Source organism: Raphanus sativus, chromosome 1 (genome assembly GCF_000801105.2).
Source record: "Raphanus sativus cultivar WK10039 chromosome 1, ASM80110v3, whole genome shotgun sequence".
NCBI classification, from domain to species: Eukaryota; Viridiplantae; Streptophyta; class Magnoliopsida; order Brassicales; family Brassicaceae; genus Raphanus; species Raphanus sativus.
Genome location: NC_079511.1, coordinates 10,257,049 through 10,266,065, shown reverse-complemented (window position 1 = coordinate 10,266,065; position 9,017 = coordinate 10,257,049). Strand labels below are relative to the sequence as shown.

Genomic DNA, 9,017 nt, shown 5'->3' with positions numbered 1-9,017 from the left:
GTTACTTTGTTATCATTCATAGTATTAGGTATGTATTCTATATGCGTTATTATAAATTCTTAAGCTGGCGACTAATGTTTTATATAACTATTTTGTAATTTATCGCATGGAGAAGTGTTGAAGATTGGGAGCATGTCATAAACAACTAAATATTCACAGAGCAAACGCTACAAAGACAAACAAAACAGAATATCGGTACAAATTACAAATTATTGCTCTTTTCAAAAACAGCAGTACGTGGTTTTCCAAAACAATTATTTATTTTTAAAACCAGAAAAGAGTCGCCAAGCTTACCATTATAAAATGGTCATGACCGACCGAAAACAAGAATACACGAGGTTACATTATCAACAGAGAGCTAAGAAAAAAAACATAACACGCAGAGTCACATAAATATAGCTTAATGGAGGTGCACAAGGTGGTTGCTCCGCCGCATAGGAGCACGGCGGCGAAGCTGAAGACAAGACTGAAGGAGACTTTCTTCCCTGATGATCCTCTAAGACAGTTCAGAGGACAACCGAACCGTACCAAACTCATACGAGCCGCTCAATACATTTTCCCAATCCTCCAGTGGTGTCCAGAGTACAGCTTTAGACTCCTCAAATCTGACGTCGTTTCAGGTCTCACCATCGCTAGTTTAGCTATTCCTCAGGTACGTAACACTTTTTTTTTCCGGTGAGAGAGTTTGCATAACCCGACGATGAACCATGTCAGTTTCCTAACAACTACGATCGATCATATCCTTAACCAAATTCTTGATATTTTTCAAACTTAAACAGGGGATAAGTTACGCGAAGCTAGCGAATTTACCTCCAATTGTCGGTCTATGTAAGAATCTAAAGTGAAACTGCATCGAATTATTCTTTGATATAAGTAAATAGCGAGTTATAGTAGTACTCACGTGTGTGTATGTTGATGTACGTAGACTCGAGCTTTGTACCACCGTTGGTTTATGCGGTGTTGGGAAGCTCAAGAGATCTAGCGGTGGGACCAGTATCCATAGCGTCGTTGATCTTAGGGTCCATGCTAAGGCAGCAAGTATCTCCCGTAGACAATCCTATTCTCTTTTTACAGCTCGCTTTCACTTCTACCTTCTTTGCTGGTCTCTTTCAAGCCTCTCTTGGAATCCTCAGGTTATAAATCTATACTATGTATGTATTATTAATATTATTTTCTCCTGAAAGTTTTGTAGCATTGCGTGAACCACTTGTTCTGCTGAAAACTTCTGAGGTCAATATACTGGGTGTGGGCTAGGTTATACTGTTAATCTGTAAGGTTATATATTTATGTTTGTTACAAAAGAAATTGATCTACACTTATATTTTCACTCACATCATCTTTTAAACTACTTTTTAATATTTCTTAAGAATAAATTTAACATAAAATCCATTACAAAAATATATAGATTCACTAATTTAAATTTAATATAAAACCATTTATATTATATTCAAATAATACTTAAGTAGTGCACAATTTCATATCATTAATGATTATTCTATAATTGGTCTGGTATCTAATATACTCCCTCTTATTCCTTATGTATTAGATTAGTAAGTGGAGATCGAAAAACTAAACCAAATCACTACTTTGTATCTTTTTTACATTATCATTAACTTTAAACAATCTAACCAATAAAAAGTCTCAAATACAAATATTCACAATACTCAAATGAAAAAAAACAAAATATTTTTTTAAGCATCTTATAAAATAGATTTAGGTAACAGTTTACAAGTATATGCATTCACAATATAATCGAATAGGTGACTTATCCGTGCTCTTGCGGAAAAATTAAAATATAATAGTTTAGATAATATTTTTATTAGTTGTAGTTTTTATTTGTTTGTGTATCATTATGTTATTTTAAATACAGTTATAAGTTATGAGTTATTTAGTTGCATTGTTTTAATTTTGCAAAATATTTAACTTAGCCATGATATTTATTTATGAAATTATAATATGATTTATATTTGGTATAATTAATTAATTTTAGTTCATGGCTGTTAGTTATGATTATTATATCATATTTTATTATTTTGGTCAAATATTTCAGTGTCAATGAATTTGTTAAAACCTCTAATTATTTAACATTTCATAGTATATAGTTATCACCCAGTATTCCCTATTGGATAACTAAAAATAACATAATTTTTCTTTTAACATAGAATTTGAATCCAAGAAAATATAAGAAACACAGATTGTAAATAAGGAAAATATTATTTTTATATCTTTTAAAATATATTCCTTTCTATTAAAAATAGCTAAAATAAGAATTTTTTAAATATATGAGGAAATATGTAAATTAAAAATGGAAGCATATGTTATATAAAGTGACTCACATTATAATAATTATGTTAATATGTAACTGACATGGGCTTCAAATATATAACAAACATTACAGTGATTGTATATTTTAATGTTAAAGATATTAACTTTCTATGTAAAATTACTTTTTGATAAGAATGTGGTTACAAAAAATTATTAATAAAAAGAAAAATATTAATAATGACAATTATAATAATTAACTTAATTTATTAAGAATATCATAATAGTAAACCATCGTAAAAACTAACGTAAACGCGATATATGAAACTGACTTTCTCAAGCAACATACATGTCAATTAGACAACAACTATTTGTTTTTCGACATCCGTTTATTGGAATTAATGATGGATATTTTAGTAACTAATTTATTTTCCAAATATGTAGGCTGGGATTTATAATCGACTTTCTATCAAAAGCAACATTAATAGGTTTTATGGCGGGTGCAGCCATAATAGTATCATTGCAACAGCTAAAGGCTCTGCTAGGGATAACTCATTTCACTAAGCAAATGAGTGTGATCCCTGTTCTCTCCTCTGTTTTCCACCACACCAACGAGGTTTCTCTCTTATGCTTTTATTCACAATTAACATAAGAACTGATTCATTAAATATTTGATATATTCAAATTTACGTACTATGCAGTGGTCATGGCAAACGATTGTGATGGGATTCTGCTTCTTGCTGTTCTTGCTCGCCACACGTCACCTCGTATGTTTGCACATCTCTCACTATTCGTTCCAATTTTAAATCTTCTGCAATATGCATGTGGAACATTTGTTACACTTACTTTTACAATGGACCGCCATTGTTTCTTTCAACATTCTTCCCGCAATAAATAACGATCCAATGGTTTTTGAACAGAAAAAAAACAAGTAATTATTATTTAAAAGTTAGTGTTGATAGTAACTTAGTTTTTTTAAACTTTTTTGATAGTAACTTAGTTTTTTAATCATTGAAAAAGTTATCTTTTTTTTTTGCATTAAAATTTGCTTAGAAAATTCACAAACAAATAAAATTGCATTCAAACACAACACTAGGATAGAAAAGAGAAACATGAAAAATGTCGAAATGAAACATCCAAATATAAATAACCTAAAATATAATGATAAATCGATATGCAGAGCATGAAGAAGCCGAAGCTGTTCTGGGTCTCAGCTGGAGCTCCGCTACTCTCAGTTACCGTCTCTACACTTATCGTATTTGTTTCAAGAGCTGATCGTCATGGCATTAGCGTCGTAAGCTTCCCTCTTCCTTCTTACATAATAACCAATCCTCTGTCTTTTTTTGAGGGGCAGAACTTAAGAAAATTATATTCTGGTGGACGTACAGATTGGGAAACTACAAGAAGGTTTGAATCCACCGTCTTGGAACATGCTTCAGTTCCAAGGAAGTCATCTCGGACTCGTTGCCAAAACAGGACTCATCACCGGAATCGTCTCCCTCACCGTAACGTTTCTTTCAACTCAGTTTAACATGTTCTTGTTTACTTAGTTTGTGTTTAACCCATTCTTGTTTTGTGCCTTTGTCATCTAACAGGAAGGTATCGCAGTAGGAAGAACATTCGCAGCGGTAAAAAACTACCACGTAGACGGAAACAAAGAGATGATCGCCATAGGTCTAATGAACGTTGTCGGCTCCGCCACTTCATGCTACGTCACAACCGGAGCATTCTCTAGATCAGCCGTTAACAACAACGCCGGATGTAAAACCGCGGTTTCAAACATCGTGATGTCTGTCACCGTTATGGTCACACTCCTCTTCTTAATGCCGCTTTTCGAATACACTCCCAACGTGGTCCTCGGTGCCATCATTGTGACCGCGGTCATTGGTCTCATCGACCTTCCCGCAGCTCGTCATATATGGAGGATTGATAAGTTTGATTTCTTGGTGATGTTATGCGCCTTCTTTGGTGTTGTTTTCTTGTCGGTCCAGAACGGTCTAGCTATAGCGGTGGGACTATCGTTGTTCAAGTTATTAATGCAAGTAACGAGGCCGAAGACGGTTATTATGGGGAATATTCCGGGGACAGATGTGTACCGTAATCTTCATCATTACAAAGATGCACGAAGGATCCCAGGGTTCCTTGTCCTAAGCATTGAATCTCCTGTCAATTTTGCCAATTCTAATTACCTCACCGAAAGGTTAGTTATATATACCAATATTAGATAAATTGCTAGACGGTAATTAGACGTTTTATATGGGATGATTAGTACATAGGAAGACGTCTAGACTTCGTTTATGATCTTGTTGTTTTGGCGCCTGTATAGACCGATTTTAGAACACTGATGTAAGCTATGCTTTGGACTCAATAGACTTTGATCTCTCAAGCCTCGAAAACGCTATGTTAAGTCAATTGTATTAGGACATATTCTTCTGTTTTGAAGTTTTACCCGTTGAGTTATCATTATTGTTTACATAAATGCATTTCTTTATATATAGAAGTTAGGTCACGTTGTTGACAATATTTGTCTCTTGACCTGGACTGCGTATAAATATTGTAGAACATCTCGTTGGATAGAAGAATGCGAAGAAGAGGAAGCACAGGAGAAGCATTCTAGCCTTCGGTTCTTGATTCTTGAAATGTCAGGTTAGTCTAGTTTGAATCATACCACATCATCATATCTAGATGTTTTTCTTAAACTTGACCTTCGTAGCGAACTCTTTTTAATTTATATTTTGTTAAAGCTGTGAGTGGGGTGGACACAAACGGAGTCTCATTCTTTAAGGAATTGAAGAAAACCACAGCAAAGAAAAACATCGAGGTAAAGTTGTTTCGCAAACCAGGTTTCCTTTTTTAACCAAGAAATGTAATTAGTTTTTATCTAAACCGTATATTTGTGCCAGCTTGTGTTTGTGAACCCATTAAGTGAAGTGATGGAGAAGCTACAAAGATCTGACGAAGAAGAAGAGTTCATGAGGCCTGAGTTTCTCTTCTTGACTGTTTCTGAGGCCGTTGCGTCGCTCTCTCTTAAAGGAGGCCCATCTCTCAATAACGTTTGACACTAAAGATTTTGTTTTATCGGTCCAGAATATGATATTTGGCAGATGGTTAAAGGTCTCCTTTTTTTTCTATTTTCAGTACAGTTAAGTTGTATGCTATGTTCATTTCTCTCTCTCTATCATTGATTTTGATCAAGAATCTCAAGATGTATGTTTTGGTATGAGCTTTTGCTAATATGGAGTTTAGCCGATTGAGTCTGGTGACATTGAGGATTATCAAGCCATCAGACTAATCAACTCTCTCGTCTCCTGTTGAGTTTCAAAACATTGCGACTTTCAACTAAAACAATTCCAAGGAGAAAAAGACTTTAACACCTTATACTTCTAGGGAATTCGGCCAAAAAAGCACGAATTTTACACGAATTACCAAAATAAACATGTACTCGAGCCTGGCCAATAAAATCCTAAACTTTCGTTGATTTTTTTAGTTTATTAAAAAACTTACGATTGACTGACCAAAATAACAAGACAAAATCTTAAAATTGTTGTTGGTTGGACTCGAACCCACACACTATTGGACTTAACATATGGGAGTTTTGTCACTGGGCTAGTGAAACTTTTTGAAAGATTAAATACAAATTTCTTTTTATTTATCAAAAGACGTGGATGATTGAAATAAAACAAAACATAACCCTAATTGAGTAATTTCTCATAAACTCAAAAAATTCTCTAAAAACTTTTGAAAAATCTTTAAATTTCCAAAAATTGAAAAATAATTTTTTTTTGTAAATTTAATTTTGAAATTAAAAATAAACTTTTTCTTTCTTTAAAAAATCAAAAATCTTCCAAAATTTTCTTTAAAAAAAAATCCAAAATTTTTCAAAAATAAAATAAAATGCAAAAAAATTAAGTTACAATTATCAGCTAAAATTTTTTTTTTTTAAATTTGAAAATTTTGGAAGTTTTTTTTAATAGAAAAATAATTATTTTAGTTTCAAAATTAATTTTATAAAAAAATTATTTATTTTTTCAATTTTTAATTTAATTTTAATAAATTGAAAATTTTGGAAGATTTTTGTTTTTTTTTTTAAAGAAAAATAATTATTTTAATTTCAAAATTATTTTTATAAAAAATTCTTTATTTTTTCAATTTTTAATTTAATTTTAAAAAATGAATTTTTTTGGAAATGTTTTGATTATTTAAAGAAAAAAATATTTCTAAGTTTAATTTGTTTTTTACAAAATCTTTACTTTTCAATATTTGTAATTTTAAAGATCTTTTATGTTTTTAGAAAACTTTTTATATTCAGTGAGTATCAAATAAAGTTAAATGTGTTTGGAACTATATTGAAATGCCTTTAGCCCAGTGGTTAAATACATTATCATTTCACCTAAGCAACTCGAGTTCGAATCTAGGGTTCTACTTATTTTTATTTCCAGATCATGTAAAACAAAGACGACGTCGTTTCAGTTAAAGGAACAATAAACGACGTCAATTTTTTTCTGTTAAGTTTGCTAACGGCGTGCTAAATTAGCAAGTCAATAAAGACATTGTTAATAAATTTTAAAATTAATGAAAAGTTTGGTATTTTTTTGGCATGTCCAAAAGTTTAGGTATATTTTGGCAATTCGTGCAAAGTTCGTGATTTTTTGGCCGAATTCCCTATACTTCTAAGACAATGAAATTCTATTAGGTTTCGTTTCATATTCTTTTTTATTCATCATATTTTTTTTAATGTTTTAGACTTTTAGTGTTGATTTGATTTTAGTCGACGGCCTAGTTATCCTTTTCTGCTTGCACTAGTTTCCACAAAATAAAAGAGTCAATTACTAATATTGTTAATTAATCATTTTCGACCGTTAACATCCATTGTTGTCCACTACGAAGTCACCAACGAACAGTGACGTTATTGACAGTGTTCGTGCTTATCCTAATTCAAGGATCACGTGAAATATTGATAGTATGATGTATCATTAACTTTTAAAATTGCATATTTGTATTACCGTGATAATAAAAGAAATACTAACGAATAGCATCTGCGCAGCTTCGGCTTTAGACCTCTGAAGTATATTACAATATATTTTTATAAACATATAAAGGTTTCCACAATAGTTACTTAGTAATTAACTTGATTACCAAATATTACAGAGAACTCCAGATACCACAAGATTTCCAATGGCTATGATCCTCACCGTCAATTTTCCTGAAACCGCTACAAGTGGAGACGAGGACGTTTGATCCGTCTGGTGAGGAGGTTTTCTAAAGTAGTAGGGGAAGTAAGGCAAGATAGCATCCGGCGGTGGAGGACCATAGATACTGCTATCACCGCCTCCGCCTTCACCAACGTACGGTGGTGAAGGGTAATTTGGTAAATTTTCAGCTGGAGGAGGATATGGTGGTGGTTGATTCGTGGTGGAACCACCGCCAATGGGCGGCGGATAACACGGGTACGGACACGGCGTTTCGGATATGGCTAAGTAGGGGAAGTAAAGAAGTGAAAATATGAAGACTAAGCTCGAGGGAATATGATCGTTAGTTTTCATGTTTCTTTTACCTTTCTTGATGAGGTTCTTTTTGGTAAACACAGACTTTCGGTTAAGAGAAACCGCGAGAAAGTAAAGATAAGTTTTGGGTAAAAGCTTAGAGCATCTGCATTAGTGAGATTAAGAGGACACGATTTCCAATGCAAATAATTAATTTTTTATTTTTTTCGTTGGATTTAAAAAAAAAAAAAAATGAACCGAACTAATCGTGGGCCGCCACGTATCGTGGAGCCCACGAAATTCTCATGATATCGTCTCTTCCAAGTGAAACTGCAAGGGGCAGGTTCACTCCTTTTTTGTATTATAATACTTTTTTTTTTGGAATTTGTGCACAAACCTCCAATGGAGGTGCTCTTAGTTGGAAGGTCTGGAGTCTAGTTAGATGACACTTGTTACGTGTCTTTGCTTGCTGTGAAATCATCTCTGACACATTGCTATTTTTATTTTTATTATAGTATTTAGAGTTAATTTCTTTAAAATATAAATTACTATTTTTCCTCTATAATTAGTAAAATATATAACAATCTCTATTTTTTCTGTATTTTGAAGATTGCTATTATATAAAAATACATTAGAATAAATTTTATCTCTATTATAAAAATCCTTTATTTTAGAAAAAAATATAACAAAATGCATTGGAAATGATCTAAAAGTCGCTACATACGTCCTTTTTAATCATATAAACTCTTTGTTTTTGTTTTACTACATTTGGTGTAATATATAAAAAGTAACAAAGTTTGCAATTGTTTGATAAAATCTTATAGTTAATTTTTTAAAAATATATCAAAAATATAAAGAAAAGAATGATTTTCAGATATCTCTTTAAAACTTCCTAAAATGATAATAAGACTATTTCTAATATATTCTGATATTGTTTCCTTTAAAATAAATAAAGATATAATTTGTTTCATAGTATTATTATAGTAATTATATTGTTAAAATAAAGAGCAGAGACAGCTATATTTTTTCTTCTAAATATAAAGAGAAACAAATTCTATTTAGATAATAAAATAATAATGAATTGGAGTAAATTTTCCTCTAAATACTATTATAAGAACAAAATAGCAATGGTTTAATTATTTGATGAATAAAAGATATATATTGAATGAATTTTAAGTGCAAATGAAAAATAATATAATTATATTTAAAAATATTAGCAAAACTTAAGGATTCACTTCACTATGAATTTTAAGTGCAAAATGAAAAATAATA

At 31.5% G+C, this 9,017-nt stretch overlaps 2 protein-coding genes across 2 annotated transcripts; one reads left to right on the top strand and one right to left on the bottom strand.

Annotated features, from left to right (window-relative positions):
• The first annotated feature begins 274 nt into the window (after window positions 1-274).
• LOC108808049 (probable sulfate transporter 3.3) lies at window positions 275-5,525 on the top strand. The gene is made up of 11 exons (XM_018580269.2): window positions 275-652; window positions 780-828; window positions 926-1,133; window positions 2,707-2,878; window positions 2,964-3,029; window positions 3,443-3,556; window positions 3,651-3,767; window positions 3,858-4,462; window positions 4,823-4,908; window positions 5,007-5,083; window positions 5,166-5,525. The coding sequence occupies exons 1-11, from the start codon at window positions 404-406 to the stop codon at window positions 5,319-5,321; spliced, it is 1,899 nt and encodes a 632-aa protein (XP_018435771.2). The 5' UTR covers window positions 275-403; the 3' UTR covers window positions 5,322-5,525.
• Window positions 5,526-7,328: 1,803 nt separating this feature from the next.
• Window positions 7,329-7,916, bottom strand: LOC108856531 (uncharacterized). Its single transcript, XM_018630361.2, has one exon. The coding sequence runs from the start codon at window positions 7,803-7,805 to the stop codon at window positions 7,395-7,397; it is 411 nt and encodes a 136-aa protein (XP_018485863.1). The 5' UTR covers window positions 7,806-7,916; the 3' UTR covers window positions 7,329-7,394.
• Window positions 7,917-9,017: the final 1,101 nt, after the last annotated feature.